The sequence below is a fragment of the Megalops cyprinoides genome, chromosome 20, assembly GCF_013368585.1.
Source record: "Megalops cyprinoides isolate fMegCyp1 chromosome 20, fMegCyp1.pri, whole genome shotgun sequence".
In the NCBI taxonomy this organism is placed as follows: Eukaryota; Metazoa; Chordata; class Actinopteri; order Elopiformes; family Megalopidae; genus Megalops; species Megalops cyprinoides.
Window position 1 is genome coordinate 26978728 of NC_050602.1, and position 27065 is coordinate 27005792.

A 27065-nucleotide genomic window follows, 5' to 3' on the forward strand; every position below is an offset into this window, starting at 1 on the left:
AAACAGAGATACCAAAGTAAACAGGTCTTTGTTCGTATACCAATATTACCAAACAGCACATGCAGAAGCAATGCTAAAGTACCTATTGTGTGCATGTGACGAGGTTTTACAGTCCAGGGCTAAACCGGATATTTCACATTTCGTGCAATGTTTGCTCTGCCCACGGTTATTCTTCTCGTTTACTGAGTGATCTTGATTTCGACCGCGCCCTCCTAACTCGATTGGCTGACTGAAGTGAGACCTCTCATCCGACGGCTGTGATTGGAGGTATAACGCCAGCCACACCCAGCTTTACTGCTTTACAGCAGTCTGTCAGCAACGAAGAAAACATGTTCCTCACACCACTGGACAGAGTTCCTGAGTTTCTAAAACTCATTTCATTTAAAGATAACGACAATAATAATGTTCTAGATTAATGCTTGACCTTATGCCTTGTTGATAATACTGACAGATTTAAGTACACTACCAAGGAGCTTTAAAAGACTGCTTCATAAGTAACCTATGAAAGCAACATGAAAATGAAAGGATCAAGAAATGAAATAAAGAGAAAAAAAAGAGAACAGAAAGTGAAAAGACGGCCTACACTACAGAGCCCTGCCCTATGCTCACCACATGGAGAAAGCGCTAAGCGAGTTTTAGCGGGATTACGTGTGGCTGCAGAGGGACCCAGAGCAGCCGCCATCTTGTGCCTCCGCCCGCAGACGCGTTGTGCTTGTCACAGAGTGGGTCCCGTTTGAGCGTCTCTCCCTCGTTCCCCGTGCCCGGCGGGGGAGGGGGTGGGGGTGTGGGGGTGTGGGGGGGGGTCTATTTGTCGATCAGCTTGGCCAGACTCTGCCGCAGGTCGTTCAGGTCGAAGATCTTGACGTCCAGGATGTCGATGACCCTCTGCACCTCGTTCTCAGCACGGTCCCGCTCCTCCAGAGAGGAGGCCAGCGTCTGCTCCACGCTCTGCACCCTCCGCTCCAGCTCCACGTTCCGCATCTCCAGCTCCTGCGGGGGGAGGGCGGACAACGGACTACACCATCAATACCTAATTGATGGCTACTCGATGCCTAATCCGTATGGCTGCCAGTTCAAATTTAGAGATATGCAGTAGAACAGGTATACAATTATACCTGAGATGCTACAGTAAGTATTGTAATGCATGATCTATTAAGACTGGATGACTGGAACAAAAACCAGCACAAATAAATTGGATCAACAGAAACTGAGTTCTATGGCCCTGCTTTAAATTCGATATCTTCCATTATCTTCCACACGCTTTGTGCAGTCCTCTGTGATTGGCTACAGCAAAATTGCATGACTAATCTACACTAGACCAATCAGAGGCCTAAGTCTGTGAAAAGGAAATGACATCACCTCAGACTGTCCTCATTCTCTTGTCCAGAGCACTGAGGGACAGGAAGATCATGCCTCATCTCATATCCTACTGCACTGGTCTATTTAAAGCCATCCTTAATGACAGGAAACATTATGAGAATGACCCTTTAAAAGGGTCCCTGCTCCCCACCTGTGGTAATCAGAGCTTCTTGGCCCGGCTCTTACACAAAGGTGGGAAAAGACTTCTCAGTTCACTGCTCAAACCCTGAGGGTAGAGGGGTAGGGGTGGGGGTGGGTGTGGGGGGGGGGCTTAAATGAATCAAACAAAATCCAATTTCCCTCTCATTCATCTGGAATATTATCTGTATTAGTTTTCCTCCATTTACACCAGGGTATTAAGAACCATTGTGCTGAACAGCATAGGGAGAGACAGAGAGCGAGCGGGCGAGGGAGGGGGGCCTTCTTTATGTATGGACAGGAGCAGGTAACACGGTCTCCATGCCGCTGACACACCCCTCCTGAGGGAGAACCAGCTCACCTGCAGTCTGTGTATGGCCTCCTCTCTCTCCTGCTCCAGCTCATGGTAGTCCGACTTCTTGCTTTGCAGAATGTGGATCTCCTGAGAAGCACACACACGCACACAGACACGCACGCTCATAACGCCAGCTCACCCACAGACACCTGCTTCTGGCACCTTGCAGAGAGGTGAGCTCTGTGGTTCATCCCACTGCTGAGCTGCAGAATCCTGGCACTGCAACCCCTCCACTTTAAGCTGCTTTAGCCACCTTTTGCATTTTATTTGTATAACAGAAATGCAAACACCGGTGTTTACCCTGCGCATGTGATAGTGTTTCTAATGATACAGCATTGTTTGTGTAATGTGCTCTGGGTAGCAGTCTGTGGCAATTAGCATTTTTCAGACAGGCTCTTTCGTTCTGAAAAACACGCTGGGGGAGGATGCCATGGCTTCTCTTTTCTCAGCGGTGAGTCAGCCCTCCATTCGTCCTTTGTGTGATTTTAACTCACTCCGGCTCGCGTGCGGCCAAATTACCTGGGCTGTTTCACACGCATCACTATCCTCATTCATATGCTAATGAAGAGAACATGCTCAAAGAATGCACCCGTGTTTCTCTTGGTGGGCCCGCCCCCGCTCACCAGCCCTCTGAGTAAATAAAGTAAATATAAATCTGAGGCTGCTTATGACCAAAACTGCAAATGGGTCATGAAGCTGGTTATGACCAAGACTGAAAACAGTTCATAAGAATGGTTATGACCAAGACTACAAGTAGGTCATGACACTGGTTCCTCAACCAATGTGTGTACCGGCAGCAAAGCAGTCTTTGGATTTCCCTGACATGAAGTGTGGACACAGAAAGCATACACACACACACACACTCTCCTGGTAGATCGGGGTCTTAAAATTTAGGAATTAAGCAGGAATCTCATACCATCTTTTCCCTGGAGTAAACATTCTTCAGAAATCCATGTCAAAGGCTCAGAAGGACAGGGTTCTGTCTGAATCTCTTGTTAAAAATGTGGTATTATCTTTACAATGCTCTTTGTAATGTCCTTGTACAATCTAATAGGTGAAGCATCTGAAATTACTTTTTTAAGTATGTTAAAACTCAAGAATGTCAGACAAAACAATGCAACAAAGATGTAATTTGAAAACTTCAAAGGCTGACATCTTAAAACTGTATATCCTGCAGAGAGACTTTAATCCTAATCTTCCACTGACTGCTCTGCGTTCCGATGATGACATCATAAACATGTGGAACACTGTGGTCCTGCAGGCTCCGCGGGGCCTCTCACCTCGTCCTTGGCCTTGAGCAGGGCCTCCAGCTCCTCCAGGGACTGGGTCAGCTCGTCTTTCAGCAGGTCGCTCGGCCCGTGGCCACCGTGCGCCTCCAGGTCGGCCACCTGAGGGAAACCCCAGACGGAGCAGAGCTGAGAGACAGACCCTGAAACAGCGGGATCGGGAGCGTGGAGCACGCTAACCTGCCATCACTCCGTACTGCGCGTGACTTTGACCCAGTTAAACTAATGCATGACACATCTCGTTTTCGCTTTTAAAAAAACCTCCAATTGCCAAGAGGTTGCAGAGGCACCAGGGAGTTCTACTGTGCCACTTTTCAAGGGAACTGAGTGAGACTTTATTCTCCAATCAATATGCCAAAGTCAAGAGTGACACACAGAAAGAACCAATGAGGACCCGTACCCTGTAATGGCTCCTCCCTCTTTAGGGCACAGCCTCGCCTGTGTTGGTAATTATTAATCCTCGCAATCTTTCCAGCAACGGCTCTGCACTCTGCTACCTCAGCCTCATTCCACAACAGCCACTACTTAACTGGACCAGGACTGTTAAACTCTGTCAAACTCTGCAGCTGAGAAATAATGATTGCCATGAAAGAGATTCTCTTTCGTTCCGGTTATTATTCTGCTTATGTAAGTGCGACACTCATTAAATTCCCCTGTTTTAAACCACTAGGCATCCTGAGCGCCTCTCATCTACCCTCTCAAGGGAAGGTCGTTGTTTTTTGACTCAAATGATCTTTAAAATTCAGCATTTAAGAATCTAAAGAAATTAACTGACAGTCACGCATATGGTTCTGTTCATTTAAACTAATTGAAAATGGAATTTACTTAATCACAGCCAGTTCCATGAAATCCAATAACCCCCCCCCCCCCCCCCCCCGCTTCCTCCCTTTCTTTCCTCTCCAGTTTCTCCTCCCTTTCTCTCTTTTCTGTCTCTTTCACTTTTGTCACTCTCTCCTACCTCTGCTTCTCCTTCCTTCTCCCCCCCCGTGTCCCTCCCCCCGTGTCCCTCTTTCTCCCCCCCCCCCCCCATGTCCCCCCCCCCGTGTCCCTCTCTTTCTCCCCCGTCAGTCTCTGGGTGAGGCGCTGCTCAGTTTCCCATCCTCTGTGGGAATTCCAAAGAGCAGCCAAGGGGTTGCGTCCCATCAGCCAATCAGAGCGCTGGGAATCTGTGGCAGGGCCGCGGTGCATTCTCACAGGACACAAACACTCCAGCCAGCCCCCGTGGGAGAGAATATTCACACACACGCGCACACACACACACACACACACACACACACACACACACACACACACACATCGTCCTCTTCACGTCCGGCATCACTTCACCAACTCACATACACAAAGTGATACACAAACACATTCATGAGTGTGTTTGTGTCTAAAATTGAAACAATCTGGTAAAGTTAACAAATAATACAAAGGACTGAGCTCTCAGCTGACAGTGTCTCTCATGATCACATCCTTAGATTTCTAAAGAGAACACCATCCATCCTCTTTCTGCCCTCTTTCCTCCATCTCTCTCTCGCTTTCCTTCTCTCTTTTCCTCTCCTCCTTCCCTCTCTCTTCTCACTTCCTCCTAACTGTTCCTCTCGGTATCACGCCATGCTTCAGGCTGCCAGGTTAAGGTGTCAGGCACCACAATGTGGCTGACTGCAATGCCTGCACACTTTTTCATAATTCCGAAAAGAGAACACCTCTAAAAGGTCTCTGGCACTTCAGGAGCCCTGAGAGAAACAGGATTATTTTTAAATGGTGTAGAGGACACAAAAAACCCCGAACGCAGAGCTGCCAGCCCTCTCTGGTGATTTTTCATTCCTCCTAACTAGGGCAGAGGAAGTGGGATATGGCTGTCCTACAAACCCCTCTCTCTCTCGCACCCCCCCAGGGGACGTGCGCCACTTCCAGCCACCTGGTCGCCCGCCTCCTTTTCGGAGGAGACAGAGCGGCTTCTCCGCGCAAAGGGAGCGTGGCGCGCCCCTTTCAGACTGGTCGAAGCGAGGAGATGAGACTGCAGTGCACGGGCTCCCGTGGAGTCCGACAGAGAGGAGGAGCCGTTAAGGATGTCTGAAGGGCAGTTACACCGAGTCTGCCGCGGCTCAGTAACATAAAAAGAAGTCTGGGAGTCAACTTTTTCCTGATGCCACTAGATTAGTTCTCAAAGAAGTGCGTGAGGCTAATCTCTGAGACAGTTATCTTAAAAGGGTGTGTGATGAATTAAAAGAAGTTAATGTGGTTATTTTATCATGCATTAATGGGGGAAAAACACCTGATTCCACTAATATAAGACCTTAGGACTGTTCAGAGCCACACAAGTTACTTCTGTGTATCAGATGTTCGTATACCTACAACACCAGCAGGTGATTCTGAAGGGTTTCAGTGTATGTGGTCACATTCCACTGTAATTCTCTGTGTGTCACCCCAGCTGTGACCACAAAACCGTTTGCCTTCAGTACAGTCACCTAATGTCATTCCTCCCTTTTTGCTTGTCGATTTCCATCCTTCCAGGGTAGGACTTTGTGCGGTCACCTTTCCGAGTTGAGTGATTTTCGATTCGACGCACAGTGTGACAGTCAAGGCTAATACAGATGACACAGTGCGTGTACAGTTAAGACTCCTACAAATGACCCTGCTGCAGTCTAACTTTGGTTTGAGAGATGTGTCGGTCGAGCCAAATGTCTCTATCCGTAGCTTGGGTGGTTTGGGAAAGCTGACCTGTTTCCACAACCTAATTCTGTTAAAAAGCGCACCCCTGAAACGAATGCGGCCTGTCTGAAGGGGACCTTTTGTGCAGAGTGGGGCGCGCAGACTAGGGCAGAGAAACAGTAGCGAGACCCTACTGAGGGCGAACTGAGGCGTCATGATCCTCATAATGGGCAGAGCCACATCGTGCTGTTATTCACTGACTTGTATGAACCAATCAAAACACTCCACAGCGACGTGTTGCACCCAGCTCTACGTCTGCTTTTCATGTGAGACGTGGGTAAAAGGTGAAAGCTGCACATAAAGCCACACTCTCCCATCACTAGGAGCGCGCTCTCTGAGCCCGTGCGGATTCGGCAGGCCCTGTCTGAGCCCGTGCGGATTCGGCAGGCCCTCTCACCTGATCCCGCAGCCTCTCGGTCTCCTCCTGGTAGGCCGCCAGCTGCTTCTTCCACTGTTCCACGTTAGCGTTAGCCTCGTGCAGAGCCGCCACCAGCTTGGCGTTGCTGTCCTGCAGGGTGAAAAGCTCCACCTCCAGGTTCATCTCGCATATCGACCTGGAAACAGCCAATCCGGGGTGAGGGGGCAGGTGACATCACAGAAAAGCGCTGTAAAGCTTGCCCTGGTTCCTGGCAAAGCCTGCTGGGTAAATATCTCTGAGGCACAATTTTTGGTGGGTGGAAGACTTATGAGCCAATTAATTATTATTACATTAGCATTTATCTGTTGAGCAGACACCCTTCCACAGGGCAATTTACTCATCTTTCATTTCAGTAATTAAGTAATAATATCTGGCCCACCAACACCACTTCCAGTGCTGTCTCGGTTTTCCCAGGAGGTCTCCCACCCACGAGCTAACAGAGCTCAGCCCTGCTTAGCGTAGCCGTCAGGCAGCAGAGAGCCGGAGGGTACTGTAGCTGCCTGTAATGCTGCACATTACCCATTAATAGGCATTATCCATACAGACTGATATTTACGGAGGAAATTCAGGGTAAACGTCTTCCTCAAGGGTGTAAAAGCAGTGCACTGTCTGGGAATTCAACCAGTAAAGTCCCAACAGTGAGCCCAGCGTATTCACCACAATACCACATGTTAATTAATTTGAGTCAAAAACCACTTCCTAATGAAACAACCAAACAGTCAGTTACTTCAGCAGTTACAATGACAGAGGGAAAAATGTGATACTTGTTTAAAAAATGTATGTATTGAACATGGCAGAAAACACTGGTGTGAACAGAAGACAGCTCTCAGAGATGGCAGCCACACAGAAACTGTACTGCCAACTGCAGAAAGCGGGCCCAGACCTGGAGACTGCATATCTGCCCCATCAGAGTCTCCTCCCTACCTGCCCCAACCTCCTACCTGCTCCATCCATCCCCTACCTGTCCCATCGGCTCCTACCTGCCCCATCGTTGTCCTACCTGCCCCATCGGTGTCCTACCTGCCCCCAGAGCCGTATGCACCACCCCGCCTCACAGCATCCACATTCTGCAGAGAGCTGCTTTGTTCAGTCCAGTCCCTGCAAGCTCCTGCACGCTTCTGTTTCCGGCCAGAATTATGCACAGAGTGACTCCACAGATATATAAAGCTCCAGCGAAGGTGGGAAACACAGTCTAATGACTCACCACCGCCGCTAAATTAACAAGCCATCATTATGCCTCACACCGGACAGCTATCAGACTTACAGGAGTGAAAGCGTAGAGCTGCATCTGTAAGACTGACCAAGCAGTACTGTCTACTTCATGAGTGCGTTTGTGTGGTGTGGTGTGTACATGTGTGTGGAGTGAGTGTGTGTGTGTGTGTGCATGCGTGCATGTGTGTAGTGCGTGAGTGTGTGTGGGAACACACGTGTATGCGTACGTGCGAGTGCGTGTGTGTGCAGGTGTGTAGGGAGTGTGTAGGGAGTGTGCAGGGGAGAGGTGGAGGTTATGTGGTAGCCTGATCAGTAAGTGTGACTCAGAGTAGCAGAGACAGGAGCCGCGTTCCTCCTTATGATGGATTTCGGGGGCCCCGCTCACAGCAGCTCAGAGAGGCAGAGGGAGGAAAGGCAGCAGGTGCAGGCGCATCAGAGCATCATTCATCAGCACCACTGATCTGAGCAGGTCTGCTTCCTCACGGGTCCAGGGCCTGGAGCAGCCGCGGCAGCAAGGGGCTCTGATGTCCCCGGATCTTTAACAGGCAGGGTGGGGGTTCAATTCCCACAGGGGCACCGCCGCTACACCCTGACGCAGGCTGCATAACCTGGTTTGCTTCAGAGAGCATCGGCCTGCGTAAACGGATGACACGTCGCTGTCTGTTGCCCCGGGTGAGGCTGTCTGCTTAGCACACAGATAAATCTGAGAATTTACACTTCGCCGTGTCGCCTGACAGTTTCAATAAGTCCTTTTTGCTCCAGCGATGCTCTGAGCAGAGCAACGCCTGAAGTCAAATCAGGCCACTAGCGCAAAAAAAAGAAAAAAAGAAAACCACACCAGGAACAGCAATTACACAAAGACATTATGCATGACATGCAAGGGGGCAGCACGGCGGAGGGGGGCAGAAGAACCGGACCTCTGAGCAGGAAGCTGCAGGCTGAGATTGAGGGCGGTACACACAGCTGTATGGCAATTTTATCAGGGTACTGGACCTGAACTGGGACAGGAAACACCGATCTGTCTGTAACTGCATGATATTAAACAGGAAAGCTGTGCATGTCTCCTGCCAATGAGATCTGCTGAGCAAGAAATTGTTAGTAGTAGCAATAATACCATTGTTAGTGTTATTATTAATAACAATATTCTTTAGAGGTATTCAGTGGCCACTAAAGTGGTGCTGATGTCTCTGGCCCCTGATGCTTTATGGAGAGTTAAATCTGAATGCAAAGTGGAATGAAATTTGCGTCTAATCCCATCACACCGCGACACCGTGGTAATGAAACGGGCGTGCTTGTAATACCAGATTAAGAGCTATTGGGGGTTTATACACAAAAAAACAAGGGCAGTGTATGAATGCAGTTATAATCTAATTTAGCAGGTTACCCAGAATCCCCTGTGTGTGACTGGGCTGCTATCTGGGTCATTAGCGTCACCACTGCTTCAAAAAAAAAAAACCCAAATGGAGCAGGCTGCCACAGTGTTGTGTGGTCGCAAAGCGGAGAGTAGCACAGAAAGGTGTGAATAAAACCCTGATACCTGTGTCTGCAGAACCACCCCCCCCCCCCCTCCATATGGAAGGGGCCTAAAAGTCAATCAGTGTGGCAGAGAGCCGCTCTGGAAGAGAGGGGAACACCAGAGGGGGGCTGTGGGCAGCGCTTGTGGGTGTGTGTGCGCTACAGCTAAGAGCAGGTAAGACACTGCCTCGCGCGGACGTGCTGTGCTTTATATCCCTTCCTCACGGAAGCCGATTATGAGCCCCACGTCAGACATAATCTATCAAAAGTTCTCCTTAGCAAGATTAAGGTAGCTGTATTCGGATTTTATTTTTTCTGTGAAAGCGACACGTCTTACCCCTCAGAGAGCATCTTTTTAATGCGTTCCTTCTCGGAGGACAGCGTGATGTCCGCGCTCTGGCTCCGGAACAGCTTGTCCTCCGGCCCGTTGACACACATCACCGGGGGCGACTGCAGGTCATCGGAGAGGTCCTGCAGGGACAGGAGGAAGTGACATCACTGCCGACCGAACAAGGGGGACGTGGATGAATTAGCCAGCACCTCCTACTGTTCCCACACAATCCACTTTTAAGACCTCAGTAAATCTAGCCTCATTAGGGCCCTAACCTTTCTCTCTCCCCCCCCCCCCCCCCCCCCCCCCTCATTGTCACATATCTCCAGGCAACAACACACCCACACAAACATCAAAATAGACCTCATGGACCAGCCTGACTAGCCACAGGTCCAAGGACTGTCTTTCCCTCCTCAGTCTCCTCAGAGAAGCAGAAGCACAGATCCTGAACAAACAGACGCTGAACTCCATTATCACTGCTACAGTGGTAATCCTATGATGTTACTCATCACATTAAACTATTAATCTGCACAGCAAACATACTTTTCCAGGCCAACATACAAACAGTAGCTTCCATTTCACACTTAATCTATCCATACAGCTGCATATTTAAATCGTTCATGTCCGACTCTGGGGAGCAGCAGCTCCTCCGTTTGGGATATGAGCCCAGAACCCTCTGTGGCTGTGCGAGCCGCCATGGCTTTAAACCACAGCTTTCTTTATTATTTATTCTGTCATGTTGCCCTTCAGCATCTGCGCCCTCCTCCCTCGCTGCGTGTAACGCTTTCTCAGAGGGAGACGAGCTGCTTGCAGCTTCACAGGACAGAGGAGACGTCTGCGTCTGTGTGATAAAGTGACAGCCCCTCTGATTAGGGCATGCACGCTGCGGACCCCCCCACCCCCACCTCCCACCCCATCCTCCCCAACACTGGAACCCTGTCTAACAGAGGGGGCGTCGAGAGACATTTCGATGGCGGACGAATATCTCTCACACACACCCACATACACATGCCAGCTTAATGGCAGACCCTGCTGCAGCGCCCACTTCCTCAGCTGGTAACACAATGACCTTGAGGATTCACCTCACTGTTCGAGACTCAGAACCAGACACTGCATCATTCTGCTTCAAGCTGGGTTATCTCTACCCCATACACACACACACACACACACACAGAATGAATAACACAGCAGAGAAGGCGGTTTATTTTTTCATATGAATAACTTTCACACCCCGTCTTTCAGCTCGGCGGAGGAGATGAAATGTATTATATCAGCGCGAGACCCTATTGGCTGGGTCCCACACAGAGAGCTATTAACACAGCCAGGCGGAGTGCACGGACGCCCATCTGAACCGGAGCTACCTAAAGGGCATCATCTGCTCAGAATCCTTCTTTGATGTGTGAGAGGGGGCTGGCTCAGGGAACATGCCTCCAGGTTTGGGGAGCCCCCCTCCCCTGCCTGGCCGTCTCGCTGAGGTCCCCATCTCCAGGCAGGGAGAGCTGGACTCGCCACACAAGCCTGGATCTGGCGCGGACCGTGCCGGTCCGAGCAGGCGCAGCTGCTCCACGTTTAACGGGATTCCAAAACCGAGGCCAACAGTAAATGGAGACGGCGCAAAACTGGCAGATCTGTGCACTGTAGGGGTGCGGTGGCTCTCCCGCGCTCCACGCTGCTCTATGCATGGGACCGAATGCATACTGAAGACGGCAAATATCTCCTCACCTGTCATGGGATGAATTAGCACACTTAGCAAGAGGACTGTGTGTCAAAGTGGTGTCCATTTGTAACTGGCTTAGTATTTATGTGATAATTAAGGCTATTTTTGCACTCAAACCTGCCTGTACGCAGCTCTTTTATTGATTATGGAAAATCATGTGAGTAAACCATTGGAATACTGAATAGAGCACAACAGTCACCGTCTCAGCTGCCAATAACTGATCTCAGATCATTCACACCTGCGTGTTCCTGTGGGAAACGGATACATCAGCTCTCACACGTTTTTTCTTCAGTGGGACTGAGGAGACTTCAGTTTTACAAGCCTGGATTTGCATGTGTGCAGCAGAAGAGCTGCTCTCACAAAGCCTCTCTTACTGAGGCAGAACCCCCCCCCCCACCCAACCCCCCACCTGCCCATAGAGAGCCTGTCAGCTTCAGCTACAGCTTCACCTCCCTGCCCTCCCCAACACTGTGACAGAGAAATGCAGACAAAATGACAGAGAGCAACACTCCCAGCGTATATCTGTGTGCGGAAAAATGAGAAAACTTCAGGGGCAGGGAGCACCGAACTATAGCTGAGTGCTGTAGATAATGTATACATAGCAACAGAGCTTTCCCCTAATTTAACCTCTCGGTTGTCCTAATGCAGCTCAGATGGTGGTAATGTACAGGCTTTTAAGACATCAATAAGGACTAAAATTAGATCCTGCCAGGATACGACTCACTCAGCTCAAGGTTCTGCAGAGTAACAGCATTTCACAGCAGTGTCAGTCACTGACATGGGTTACGCCAGGTCAGTCAGACGGACACTGAGCTCCGCTTTTCAAATAAAAGCCCACACTGAAACACCCGGTAATTACTGACGGGAGAGTGAGGCTTTGAAAACTGCAAAACGGGTGGGCGGAGCTTGCGTGTTCTGTCAGCCTCTGATTCACATGAATGAATCAAATAACTTTGTTCTCCATAGCAAAACGCTGCACTTTGCTCAAAGCAGAGAGTCACAGGAACATAACGGGTCAGAAAGGCAAAACTCACCTGCGAAAACTGTAAGTGAGACAATCCCAGGCAGGCATGAGAGAAGGAGGAAAGACAGAGAAAGTCAGTCTGATTTCAGGGAACAGTGGGGCTGTTTTTTCACTAAACCTGTTCACCAAGAGGGAACCTTGATATGTGTTGTGAACAGGATGGTCAAGAACCTTCAAGGAAGTGATTCATGACTTTGAATCAGAAACTACAACACAACACTTTGGCAGCAGTAATAATCCAACCAAACAGGGAACATCTTACATCATCATGTGCAGCTCAAGTCTCACTACACAGTTATTGTCCTCTGCACATTTTACGATGTGCAGTTTTAAATATGTTTACCCAGTCTGGCAAACACATTTAAAAGCTTCTTTCAGAATTTTTGAAATGACAAAGTTACAGCTGCTGCATGATAACTTTATTAACATGTGGAAAATTAATAAGTGAATTCTGGGACACCAGTACTGGCCTTAGTGTAATCAGGGTAGGTCTTAGGGCAGTCAATGACGGTGCTCTCTGACCTCATTAATGATGTTAAAACCATGGTCACGGAGTGTCTGAGTGTTTTCACTCATCCACTGAAGAGACTCCTGGTCTGAAATTCTGCTCTCCTCACATAGAGCTATGTGGCACTCTCTCTCTGCAGTGTCAGGATGTTTTCCAGACCAGGGTGAGAGAGGGACAGGGATCCACACCAGATGGCTGTGAAGATGGGTCGCTGACCCGACCCTTCCAAACTGTACCCCTCTCTGCTCCGGTCTGTCCAGCTGGCCCAAGTTCAATTCCTGACATCTCAAAGTTGTAAAGTTCCTTGAGTGAAAAATGACCATGCTTGTGTGACCTAATACATATATGAGTATATATACTGATTCTTGTACATTACCAGTCAGACACAATTTACCTTTTCTCTTTTTAAAAGAATTGTGGTTGTGTTTAAGAGTGCAGGTGAATGTTACTCTCTTGACCGTAACCCCGCTGAGTCAAGGCCTTTGGGGATGAAATCGCGCTTCCTTCCTTTCGGAAGTAAAACAAAATGGCGCCTGACTGCGTGGCACAGGGCAGGACAGGCGGCAGGGTACATTATTTCAAGGTGAGACCCACAGACTCACCTGCAACTGCAGTCAAATACTAAAGCCTGATTGGCTGATGATGTGTATCTCATGCTCACATTCAATACCCTGAGCAGAAAGCCACTCTGACTCTTTCCTAAAAGCGCTTCTGAGCATCGTCTGAACCATCAGAGGCCAACTCTACAGGGACCTGCACCCTCCTGCAGATCAGGAAGCGCGAGAAACAGGCAGGGAAAAGGGGGAGAGTGGGGAGGAGTGGTCAGGGCGGCGTGCGCTCGTATGCGCCGGCAGCCTGCGGAGCTGCGGGGAATCGCAGGAAACGGCGCAGGAAGCGGCGCAGGAAGCGGCGCAGGAAACGGCGCATGCAGGGGAGCGGCAGCGCTCTGCGTCAGTCAGCCACACGTCTCCATGTGCAACGCAGCCGGGAGAGGCAGCGCTGGCGAGGACGCCGGCCTGAGCAGGATAATTTTATCTGCGGCCCAGTTTCCCTCCTCCTTCCGAGTGATGAATGACCCAGCTCATCCTTCTTCTTCCTCTCCACGTTCCTCCTCTTCTTCCCCAGGGGGGTTTCAGGGATTGCAGTAACTCTTTCTCTCCCACGAAGAAAAGCACGGGGCCAGCGATCCCTGCTTCTGCCTCAACCACACACCAGCCACTTGAACCACCATACAGGGTCATGCAATCAGACACCCACCCAGGTGGAGAGGGGAACTGCACTGCCGCTGACCGTGACCACGACCACAACCATTACAACCATGACCACGACCACAACCATTACAACCATGACCATGACCGTGACCACAACCATTACAACCACAACCATGACCACGACCACAACCATTACAACCATGACCATGACCGTGACCATGACCACAACCATTACAACCACAGCCATGACCATGACCACAACCATTACAACCACAACCATGACCACGACCACAACCATTACAACCACAACCATGACCACGACCACAACCATTACAACCATGACCATGACCATGACGGCAATCATCATGCAGATCACGACTGCAGCCACAACCACAACTTCTGCAAACACGGAACAGCCACTGATGTCAAATGGGGTCAATCGCCTTGTGTGTCCAAGATAAACGCGGCCAAACCTACTAAGCTCTGATTGGTTAGTCACAGCCCGTCATTCCCCCCATTGCTCGCGGTTTCTGAGCTCACCTGCGGGGCGGCGATGTTCAGTGCGGGGTTGGTCAGCTCGATCTTGTCCTGGGACTTTTCCCGCGCCAGGCGTGCCGCCTCCTTTACCTCCTTGAAGCGTTCTGCAAACTGGCAGGATAAAAACCGTGCAACCACTGAGTGTGACGCAAAGACGCCCGGGGACGAGACGACGAGACCACGACACTGACACCACTGACTAAATGACACTTTTTTTCCAACACACTTTCTAAAACCTTGGTTTTTGGCCCCACTTATTACCTTTATATTTAATCTGTAACAAGCACTACCTTGGTATCTGACTGCATAGATGTGTACTTTTTGGTGTAAATTTTTTCCCTCCAAAATATTTTAGCTGCCCACATCTCCTTCATTGCCCCCCACCCCCCGCTGCAGCAGCAGCTCAGAGCTGCCCTGTCTCAGGGGCATCATGAGCAGCGAGGGTCAGCTCTCACTCCTGCAGCTCCGGATTCACGCACCCCTCCAGAGCAGTGAGCAGCAGGCAGTGCCCGGGGCCGCCCCTCTAATCCCGGATTAGCGCTGCTTTACCTGGTGCAGCTGCTGCTCGGTGGCGAAGCCCAGCCCGTACACGGTGTTGGCCCGGCTGTCCGCCCACTGGCCAAACTTCTGCGACGTCTTGGTGAACGTCATATTGGGCGTGACGGTGCTGTTAATGATGGCCTGCAGTGTGAAGAAGAACAAAAAAAAAACTCAACAAAAAAAACCTCAAACCACCAGCGGATCCTGTCTCAGTCTCTCTGCATTCCACACGGGGCCTGCGTGCTCTCGGTCATTAGGATGTGTGCTCAGTGGCAGTTTAAGTGAGGACAAGGACCCTTTGCCTGCATTTTAAGCACAGAGGCGACCTGCTTTGCTTTCAGCGTGTTAAAATGGAAATGGATTTCCACACAAAAGAGATATGCATTCACTGCTTTGCCAAAGTCATCTTAAGAATATACAGGGCAGAGTCAGAAAAAATGTGCTAGCCTTTGCATTCACATACACTCGTTTAATAAAGGTTTCTGTCTTAAAGGAAGATGATTTTAACCAACATTTAGATGCTAGAATCCTCAAACACACCAACAATTCAGCACAATTGATCAAGGGTACAACAGCAATGCCCCACCTGGAAATTATGAGCCAGCAACCTTCTGGTGTGGAATATAACCTAGCTCCCTTACTACTAAAAGACACTGCTAGTGTGACATGGTTTTTCCGCAGTCTGTGGAACATATGTGGAGGTGTGTTGTGCAGTGTGGGGCGGAACTGTATTTTTGTGAAATTGGACGGGCAGCTTTAGGGTCAGCAGGGAGTTCTGATGTGGGTCAGAACAGAGCTGTGAGCTGTCCACCCACTGGCGCATGTTTTAAGGTCTAACAGCACCTCCAACTGTGACTGCAATCAGAGCCAGAACACTGCATCACAGGGCAGAAATTAACATGTGCAAACAGAAAATCAATTAAAAAAAAGCCCATCACTGACTGAGTGAGCATATACACACACACACACACACACACACACACACACACACACACACACACACACACACACACACACACATACACACACACACACACACACACACACATACACACACACATAAACACACACATAAACACACACACACATGCACATACAGACACACACACAAGCAAAAAAGCTCATTAGAAGCTCATTAACATGCTCTCACAGCAGCAGCACATTTAATACCACATATTCACACAGGACTGTTTTCCTGCTTCTACTAATTTCTTCACTTGGGTAGCTCCAGGTTGGTGTATTTTGAATAGTACACTAATGCATGCAAGCAGACACTCAGACACTGATAAACATGAATTACATTACATTAAATTAGCCTGCATAGTTGCTCAGATTAGAGTACTAATCTGATGAACGCTATAAATTCAAGAAAATATTTCATTATATGCACTGGATGTTCTAAAAAAAGTTTTCACGCTGGGGAGGTGGGATGTAATGTTGGGAATTTTCCCCACTCGGGAACTCACACAGAGCTACACACACAGAGAGGTGAGTCAGTAGGGGATGCCAGGGAAGGCTCTCAGGGCAGGTGAGGACTCACGGGCAGCCGCCCTCACCTTGGTGCCGCCCACACTGATGATGCGGTACACGTTCCTGTTGGCGTCGTAGAAGAAGGACACGGTGACGGCATGCTTGCTGGCCGGGATCCAGTTCCTCTTGGTGGCTGGGTCGATCTGGAAGACATGCGCCCGGGCGCTGAAGATGGGCTGCTCCCTGCAGGGGGAGGCACACGGCCATTACATTACATTACATTACATTACAGTACATTACAGTACAGCACGTTACGATGATCCACCATTATTGCTCCCATCCCTAATCTTGACTGCGATCTTAAACGAGCATCGATCCTCAAGGGCAGAATCACGAACTCATGACCAGTATGGGTGTGTGCAAGCTTACAATATCCCTCTCCATGGGTTCTTCCCCATGGTGACAGCAATTTCTATTTATGACATATTTCGAAATATGACACACACGCGCGCACACACGTGCACATACAACTACATTATTTTAAAAGGAACCACAGGGAAATCGACTGAACGTATCCGTGTGGTATATGGTTTGCAAACTGACATGAAGAGACACAACGCTGAAGTGAAGTCCTTTTTCTCTCCTCTCCTATGCAGCAGTACTCATTAAAGAAATTTACCGGAACCCTTGCTATGAAAGCAGCATTTAGTTTATTACAGTTTTAGAACAGTATAAGGCTCCCAAAAATAAGCCCATATGGTTTTGATTGCTTAATTACGCTCCACAATTAGCCCTCAGAATGTGTCCACAGACTGACGCGAGCTAGCCTGCTGTGTCCGAGATGAGAACGCCACGCCCGCGGAGGGGAAGCAGGGCGCACATCACTCACTCTGCGCTGCGTTATTCTCTCAGGCAGTCGCCGGGGGGGTATCGCCGGGGGGGGGGGGTCGCAGCCTCCATTCCCCACATCACCTCTCTGCACAGCTGTTTGTTTCTATGCAGTTACTCAAGGTTAACGATTTTGCTTCAGGCCACAAAAACAGTGCTGCACAGTGGAACTCAAACCTACAACCTCCTGGTGAGCACCTTCCTCTACCACCACACCACACTGCCATTCCAGTAATTATGCTTTCTGTTCACGGGTTTTACATTACGCTACTTTTACATTACAGCAAAGGTACAACGGGGTAAAATAGGGTAAACTATGTTTAGCAAAATGTTTTCATTGAACATGCTACTGCTACTACCGCTACTTCTAATAATAATAATAACAATAATAGTAGTAGTAATAATACTACCACTGTTTAAATGGATGACACTGTTTAAGTGCCTAAATGGAAGCTGACTTACATAAACATGCCTGAACAAACAGCTAAAATCACTCCTTACAGATCACACCATTAAGAACTGAAAGACCCAAATTGACCGCTGCGAAAATGAAATCCGGAAAAGGCTCTCTAAATCGCCCTTTTTACGAACACAATGCTGGCTGGAGACTTTGCAGATGTAATTGCGTCTGGGCAGCTCTGTATTCTGCACGGCCCCAAATGGTCAGGTCATCAAAAGCGCTGGATGAGTCAGAGCAAGGGAAAAAAAACAGAGAGAGATCAGTGTGCTGCGCGGCCAGCTGCTGCCGCACAGGGTATTATACTCTCATCTGCTTTTTAACACAACGCCAGATAAGGCCTGCGCAATATGTGTCCTACATTAACAACACAAAAGCAAAAAGAAAAATAGAAAATCTCTGATTTATTATTTATTTAGAAGATATTCTCATCCAGAGCAACTTATAAGGTCATCATAATTACATGCAATGCATGTCAGAGGAGAAGAACACTAGTGCCTGTACAGAGAGGCCAGTAACACGGAGCTGGAGATTCAGGCTGAAACATGGTGCTAAAGCGCTGCCCGCAGCGCCGGAACAGGCCAGCGGTTAGCACACACACAATGCCGAACACAGCGTGGAGACACGAGGCTACATTACATTACATGATGGTGTTACGTGTGTTTGCACAGAAATTACATTAAAATATTTAAATTCTGTAGAAAAAAAAAAAGAAACAATATTCACCATCAACCAATAGAAGAAAAGAGCTTTCTGTCTGTAGAGATGCAGCCACACTTTTCTTTTACACCACACCTGTGTGCAGAACCCAGGTGAGGCAGAGAGGTGCTGTCACCTGGAGCTGTCGTGTTACAGGTGTTCTGTTACAGCCTCGAACGCTGCTGTGTGCTACTCTGTCCCAGGGAGCTCTCTCTCTGAAAGTGGTCTGGTTTATGCAGAAGAATGAGGGAACCAGATACAGACAGCTGCATTACACAAAGAGAGCTCCTAAATACCAGCGACATCTGCCCTATATTCCACTGATTCAAGTATCTAAAATTAAATTGACTCCAGTATCCCATGGTGTATTGGCCTATTGCTTTTTAAGATCTCACATAAAGCACGGCAGAACGGAAGCAGGCATTTAAAATGCTGAGTTTGTGGCATCTGAAACAGGCTAACTGTACTTTTTCCAGTGTAAAAGCTTTGAGAGAAACTTGGCAGATTCAGCATCTCCCCTTCAATGACCTGTAAGAGAGGGCTGGCAGCTCGCGAGGTGTCCCGGCAGCCTGGCCCAGGCGGGACAGTCTTGGGGCACCCCTCCAACCCCCCCTCAGGGGAGGGAGTGCCACACTGAGCCCTCTCTGCACCCACTGCCAGTGCGTTTCTCCAGCGCGGCAATGCTGCACGACTCAGGTATCCTGGAGACGAGGTAAATATTTTTAGGAGCGTTTCAGAGGCAAAATATCGCCCCAGTTAGAGCCTTTGGCTGGAGCTGCCTGGAAAATTAACAGCCCACTGAGTCTGAGCAAAATGTTTAAGCAGCACATCGGCAGGACGGAGAGAGGGTTTCAGCCACTCACTGCGCCCGGCAACCGTTTTTAGGGGAGGTAAACTCTACAGGCTAGAAAGCTGACATAATTAGAAGATAAGAATAAGAATTGCATGTAAAACATGATCCAAGTCCATTTGGACCTAGACATTGTACCCAACCATTAAAAAAAGGGAAACAGGACAATAGGATAGCAAAAAGGCATGAGTATAAATCATAGGAGTCAAAATTAATATTACACTTTATCACTTCAGACCACATTTAGAAAGCTTCATACTGCCACTGGGGAACTATGTTTATAGGACACAGAGCTGTCCAAAAGCACAGAGAAAAACAACAAGACTGGTCCCAGGTATTGGACTTATAAGCGACGAAAGGTGAGTGAAACACTCATCTTTTTAACATCAGACACAGGCCACTCGGGGGAGATCTGAGTTAAGGTTTTTACATTTCCTACAGGGGTTTATAAAGTGGATTACAGAAGTGGCTTCACGCAGAGTTCAGCTTCACACAGAGGGCTGCAGAGTACGACCGAACAGGTGCAAATTAGCTAAAGGTCAGCTTCACACTGACAGACTTTTTCCATGCGGGGAGCTGCCCATGGAAAAGCTTTGCACACCCTTTAGATAAGACCTGTCACTGCCATACAATCAGACAGAAAAACAAATGGCATCTTCTTCAGGTTCATCCATCTCTGAGACTACATTAAAATGCAATCTTGACTCAGGAATGCTTACATTCACCTCTGCAAAAACTGCTCCTTGTAATTTGTTTTCAAAAACTGATTAAAATGTCATCAAGAGTAAAACCTTTTTGTGCTGTCAATTATCTGATATTTGCAACTCATATTTCACCTGAGATTAATTTTTATATATATCTAATATGTAAGGTAACCTGACCAAACCCCTTCCTGCCCACCCCACAACAAGAAGTGAGGTTTCAGGTGTAAAATGCCTGCCGTGGATCACCCAGGTGGGTTCTGACCAGCGCGGACTGAGGTAACACCCCTACCCCTGACTGTAAGGAAGTCTGATGTGCTTGAAAAGGAGGACATGCATTATATAAGAGCAAGCAGTGACTAACAACATAGCTGCCCATTGATCTCCACCCCTCCCCGTGCAGACCTGGGCAGTTTTCCCATGGAAACCTCAGGCCCATCACTGCGTGTCCTTGACATTATAGTGTGTACATCCCTGAGCTACCCACACTCTCACACACACACACACACACACACACACACACACACACATACACACACACCCCTCCTCTTTGCAACACATTCCAAACACCATTCAGTATTAATGCTACTTTGCATGATATTGTCAGACAGCTAAGTGATTCCCTGCAGAAATCAATACCACCAAGCTCGGGAGCAGAATGTGAAAGCTTTGGAAAGCTTCTGTCAGAGTGATCTCCCCAGCAGCCCTCTGGCCTGCCAGAGCAAAGGCATCTTCCTCTATCCTGTTCCACTGATTATCATGCGCCAAGAGGACGCCCTTATGATAATCCCAGGGTGACTTACACCACTCACCTTAACACCCACCACACAGAGTGAAGCTATGCAATTTAATCAAGGCTTCAATAGCAGTGCCCCACCTCGGATTTAAGCCTGCAACCGCTTGTGTTAATAGTGCAGTAACTGACTCACTTTGCCCCACTGATTACCATCCCTGTGACCTCCGTCTTTCTTGCTTTCTGGTTACTTTACCCTGCTATAAATAGCCGGCCACGACACTGCAAACCAAGAGGCACCTCCTCCCTGGCAGACTGCTGCCACCAGCGCACAGATGCAGACGCTGGGATGGCACCCCGCAAACAAGCTCTGCGCAGCAGTGCAGTCACTCTTGCGCAAGGCCTCATCAGCCAATCAGCACACAGCATTGTCACTTCAGTTTTTCATTCTGTGCTGACTGCCAGCGGAGGTACGTGACAAATAGAATTCTGTTTTCTACGGAATGACACCGGAGTGTGTGCTACTACTGCAGTCTGGAGACGTACTATCTGAATTGCACTGTCTGTGTATGGAGCCAAGAATAATGTCTATTTATTTGAAATGAAAACACTCTCAACAGTTGGAAAATACAGGCGGTGCATACAAGTACAAAGCTGTTAGATTTAATGCACAGATTGACATTATCAATATTTAATAACTTTAGTGAAAGCTGGGAGGCAGAGGTTAAGTGTTTAATGATATGAGTGAGTGTGGTTTGGGTGTAAGCTGCCATCTGCTTTGCCTGACTCCGTCGTGTAGTTTTCGCTCTGTGAAGCATTAAATCAAGTGTATTTTCATTCAACTGCAGAATCAAATGACTGAGAGCACAAAATAACATCACACAAATAATACACAGTAAAAGAGCCTCTGGGGCAGATGGTGACACCATTTTTGCCGCTTCATTAACAAAACTAAAAGAAAGACAAACAGCTTTTCCTCCAAAACTACTATTCATAATGCTCCTGCTACCCTTTCACACAATCACACACACCATTAGCTGGTCTTCCATTGCCTCCTTCCAACACACATACACACGCGCACGCGCACGCGCACACACCAGTTAAACTTTCTCTCTCTGTAACAGAACCAGCAGTGTGGGGGCCCGGCACATGAGATTGGTGTACAGCAGAGCTGCGGGCTGTTCTCTCTCCCCCCCCCGTAATCCCTCTCTCCTGTCTCTTGATCTCACGCTTAACCGCCTCCCGTAATGCGGTTCCTGCAGCCACTGATCCGCGCAGTGCCGGGGGGGTGATTCAGGCTAGTCCCAGAGAGATCACCTTCCCTACCCACAGCCCGACGGACCCCCCAGAACGGGCCAGCAGCCTGTTATAGCTGCACCACATTCCCTGAGTGCCGCAGGTGAGCTTCACTACTGCAGGGAGCAGAACAGCGACAGCCTCGACCCGGGTCCGGGGCCCAAAACGGGTGGTTCTGATGCTCAAATGCATTTGCACATAGCAGCTACCTGAACATGCATGCCACAGTCTTCCCCTCTAGATGGGTCATTAGAAAGATTATTGTCCCTCTCTTGTGGGTGGACAGAAGCAAAAAGATGTAGCCAATCAGGTCAGTCTGTGGGAAATCACCATCCTGCCTCATTTATTACAGAGGAGGCATGTATGTTAGGCCATTAGGCTCAGTCCAGTTAGGACTGAGCAGCGGCCCTCTGAAGCTCTGGGGCACCTGAGAGGACCCATGCCAAACGCTGTGCTAATTCCACATGCATCAACAGGTCAGACTGACTGATCACGCTTAGATTTCACTGCAGTAAAGGGAGCAGACAGGTGCTGTCTGTGTCCCTGTGTGGCTGCAGGAAGCCGAGAGAGAGAGAGAGCACGCTCATTACAAGCTGAACCCCTCCGCCTTCGAGACACACGTCCACATTCCACAGCATGGACACGGGGGGGGAGGGGGGGGGGGTTCCCATTCAAAACCACAGCTGCAGAATTAAACACCCCGGAGCAGAAAACAAGGCTGATCACACAAGAGGTGCCGTTCACCACAGTGAAGGTGAAATAAACCTAACCCTAACCCTAACCTCATACAGTGCACCTGTGAAATAACGTGATTTCACTCAAAAACAATACCAATAAACATTCCAACCTTGGTATTCACTGCGTTCTTTGATTTGCGTCATAACCAGACGGGCTATTATGAATGGAGGGGGGGGGGGGGGCACCTTCTTCTAACAGCGTTTCCCTGGACTGATCTGATGCTCTGTTCTTACACGTCAGTCAGCGATGCCCACTGCACCTCCGCTCTGCATCACTGTACCTCCCCCTCTCCGGCTCCCTCAGAGCCCACTGCCAGAGGCCTGCATCAGTACAGCCATTACTGCTGACTGTAGTTCATACTGCCACTGGGGGACACTCAGAAGCACCTCTGTCTGAGGAAAAACGCCTGCACGTCTTCCACAGGTGAAGTCTGTCTGCATGCATTGTTCCAATGTGGCATTTTTGTTAAATTCTGCAGCCTTAAATAAAATTCTGCCATTATGCAATATTATATATATGCAAATCTGTTACTGTTGTTTGACATTAACAGTTAAAAGTTACTAGTGACACAATACTTTTAAATCCGAAATGGGAAGATAAACGCAACTTACTTGGTGTGACTCAACTAGAATTTAAGAAACACTAACACTGAGAAGGAATGAAAAAAAAGTAACTAATTAAATGAATTAACATAATATTAAATGTATCAGTGAATACACAAACTGTAACACCAGACGTTGAGCTTTTGCGTGTGTTTCTACCCAGACCGGACAGACGCTGTCCCACCCCCCCCCCCCCCCCAGCAGCGGCGGAGGGATGGGGTGATGCTGCTTCTGCAGTTTACCTGGCTGTGGGATTGCCTTCCGTTTGCATTTCAGAGGCTGAGAGCATATTTTAGATAATAATCAATCCTACATTTTTCTCTCATGCTTACACTGTGGGCACAACACAAAACTAATCCAGAAAAAGAGGACTGGTGCACTCCCGTGATCTAGCATTTGACTGAGTAAATGACCTCTGCTTCTGGGTACCGTCTTTCAAAGAACGCACCTATTTCCAAAGGGATGTGTTCACATGTCAGCTGTTGAGTTTAAGTGGAGGAAAATACAATTCTTTAAAACAAACAATTAGCCATGAAACCAAGAGCCCCCTGTGGAGTGGTCTGTCAGAGGTCATTTCATGCTGCTATGATGTATTTAATAGGCAGATATCACTACAAGCATGATTCTGGAAACACTGAAACACACTGAATTACAGTCTGCCCAATGACAGCAGCTTTCTCTGGGGGCCATATGTAACAGGCCTGCACATATATCATACGAGGATCTGTTCCATATGCTGCACACAGGACAGGATCTTGATTTAATTGAAACGCTGAAGCTGATTAATGTGACTATCTAGGGCAGGACTCATTCCCTTCATTAGGATACAGGTCATTCTGCTTGGCAGCAGTGTTGCAACCCAGAGCAGTCAGACACAGCAGCGTGCTGCCTTCCTCACAGCAGTGATCTGTTCTGCCCCAGGAAGGGCAAGGAATTTAACCTAATTTATTTTAGTAAATACACCTGGACGGATTAGAGGGTTAAAGGTATGAATGGAAGCTACACCTCAACCCAGACACAGGCACCTGCAATGAAACAGTATAACTAGGCATTCCTGCACTAACACACATCAATAATTTGAAACAGTGAGTAGATCAACCAACTGAAACTGGTGCTTTCAATAAGCAGACAGGACTGCTGCACTTAGACGCAATGACCTCAAAAAGGCAAAAAGATTCAGGGAAATCTGTTGGCGGCAGTGAGCGAATGAGACTACAGGGACCCCACAATGGATTCCAATTCTCCACCACCAAACACTATGATTGGTTCCTACCTGGGAGTCGCTGGTAAAGTGATAATCCCTTCCTGTTTTGGGGTACATGAAGCATCACTCTCACATTTTTCTCTACTGGGTCTATGGAAATAATATTTAAAACAAAGAGACCACTGTAGTTTTGAAACGGAAACCCCAAAAAAGGCCTGACAGAAGCCCCACCAATAAAATTAATAGGAAGTATTAAAAAGGCAGGGTGGAAACAAACAGTGGGTTTTAGTCAGTCAGGAGTGAAATTCAGTGAGGTCACGTCATTGTTTAGAGGTCCACATGTGAGAGGCGCAAGTGTTCATTTTCTGCGTGTCTAAGGTCTAGGGTTTTGTGTGCGAGTCTCACTCTAAGAGGTGACGTCACTGGAGCTGGAGTGAACGCCTGTGCCTTGTGGGGGCTGAGATCCTCCACGTTTCAGGATCCTCTTTCAAATGTCAGCTTTTCAGCAGTGAAAAACAAGGCTTCAGATTATCCAACCAAACCCATTCTACTGCAAATGAATGATCAGCAGGCGTGAGAAATGGAAAGCGATTCAGAAACTTAACTCAGACTTAGACAAACAATAAAAGAATGAAATTTCCAGTACCTTTCTCTGTGTAGCGGATACATTCTTACAAGCCAGGAGCGGCTCCGTTTCTGTGGGATAAAGGAAAATATGTGAAAATACGACAATATTGACAGAAGCACTACTGTTCACAGGCCAGTCGCACCCGACTCAAATCTGATATATGTTCCCAACTCCACAGCCGAGAGTACAGAAGTCACAAGATGTGGTAATTCCTTCTGTTTCCATGCCAACATGTGTCAGCAAAATAACAACACAAAAAATACTCTGGCAGCTTGCTAAATTGCTGAGCACCAACCTAAAATGGTGTACAAAGCACATTTTGTTTCACCAGTTACACACAGCAAAATCTTTCAAACATGCATGAAGAACTGCAGAAGTGAATCGTTCCGACTTCTCTGCATTTTCGATGCTATTTGGTTTTCGTGTTTCATGCTTTCTGAAATGTTCGTGTATTAGTTGATAGTTAACTAGTTAACTTGATAATTGTTAACAGCTCCATTAAAACACATTTCCTCCCAATTATCGAGATTAGTTTTGAATTAATGTCATTCGCTGGTTAAACTGTAAAACTAACGCTGAACTTCACCAACCAACATCACAAACTCAACATACCTCAGTTTGCTAGTCCCGGAGTTTTAGGATAACTGAGTCTCTGGTTAAGCGACCTTTCTTGTCCTAAAACTGCACTTCAGTTCTGTTATAATATGGCTAGTTATATTGGCCGTAGTGCTATTAGAGAGTAAAATTAACTCTGTTGACATAGGCTTCATGATTATTACAACCTAGAGAATAATGAAGTCCCATGCGCCCGATCAAACGTCGAGAAAAGAGAACAGAAAACGACGATGTCTTGCTGTCTGTCTTAGTATAGTTATTCTTTCGCCAACATATTTTGTTGTCAAATTCAGCCCATTCGTCTCAGATTAAGGCACTGATGCTGATGCAGGTCTAGCTCAGTATCTTGCTAGCTACCTACAAATACCGCAGACAAGAGCTACTCCTTAGGAAAAACCGATGGGATATTTGTCAACATAACTGTGTGCACAAATATGAAATATTACTTTGATTGTAAACGGTTCGCTGGCTACATTCAATACAAGTAACAGTCTCTGTAAAATAATTCTATATTAACAACGTGGCTGGCAAGCTGGCTGACTTGTCATATTTAACTGGCAGTCAACCTTAACTTTGTCTTTAGCTAGCGAACTATCTAGACTGACTAGTTAGTGAGTTAAATTCACTGGCTACAGACTCAGAGTTTACGAGAAAGTCTTAATCACAATCAATTAAAGCAAAACAAAAAACTCACCCCATTTCGTACAAAAAGATTCCGCTAAGGTGACCTTAAGATTATTACACAGTTCAAGTGTCTTTCTGCGCGGTGACAATGTATTTATATTTTCTCTCTTGCCTTCCCCTTTTCTTTTGAGTCCGGATCCGGATGCTTCTAAAATTTCCACCGGAATTTCAACTGCAAAAATGGTTAGCGTGGTCTTGGTTTCGCTGTCTTGGAGACCACAGACATGATGTCCGCGGTTGTGCCCCCTGGAAAAAAGGGTAAAAAATCGTGCAAAGGACCTTGTGCGATATTTCTAAGTTGGCTCAGCCTGCTTTGTCCTACAGTAAACTGAAGCGATGGCTAATGCAGGTCTTTGTCCGTGGACTGCCTCACGTCCCAGCTTTTTCTTTTCTCTGACTGCACTTCGGTAACCTTGCAGCGTTGCGATCCTCAATGCAATGAATCTGTAGAAAAATTAAGCAGGTGTGCGGTCGTGTGTTTAGCTTGCGAACTATCTGTTCGAGCTGGTCGTGCAAACCCCTGGACAGAATGCACTTGTGATCGTTGGCCAGCTACATGTTTTTCCTGCCCTGACAAAACTGGACTCTGTAGCATTCTGTATCGTAAGTCTTTGCTCCATTTCGATTTTAAATCCCTCTCTCACAC

General features: G+C 47.9%; 1 protein-coding gene across 2 annotated transcripts; it reads right to left on the reverse strand.

Annotated features, from left to right (window-relative positions):
• Positions 1–782: 782 nt before the first annotated feature.
• On the reverse strand, positions 783–27027 carry LOC118795787 (homer protein homolog 3). 2 transcript variants are annotated; one of them, XM_036554518.1, is made up of 11 exons: positions 26430–27027; positions 25139–25188; positions 16411–16567; positions 14864–14995; positions 14318–14425; positions 12069–12077; positions 9324–9457; positions 6239–6395; positions 3133–3240; positions 1859–1939; positions 783–990 (listed from the first exon to the last, which is right to left on the reverse strand). In XM_036554518.1, the coding sequence occupies exons 2-11, from the start codon at positions 25159–25161 to the stop codon at positions 805–807; spliced, it is 1095 nt and encodes a 364-aa protein (XP_036410411.1). In that variant the 5' UTR covers positions 25162–25188; positions 26430–27027; the 3' UTR covers positions 783–804. The 2 variants fall into 2 exon arrangements, with proteins under 2 accessions (XP_036410411.1, XP_036410412.1); XM_036554519.1 differs by lacking the exon at positions 12069–12077.
• Positions 27028–27065: the final 38 nt, after the last annotated feature.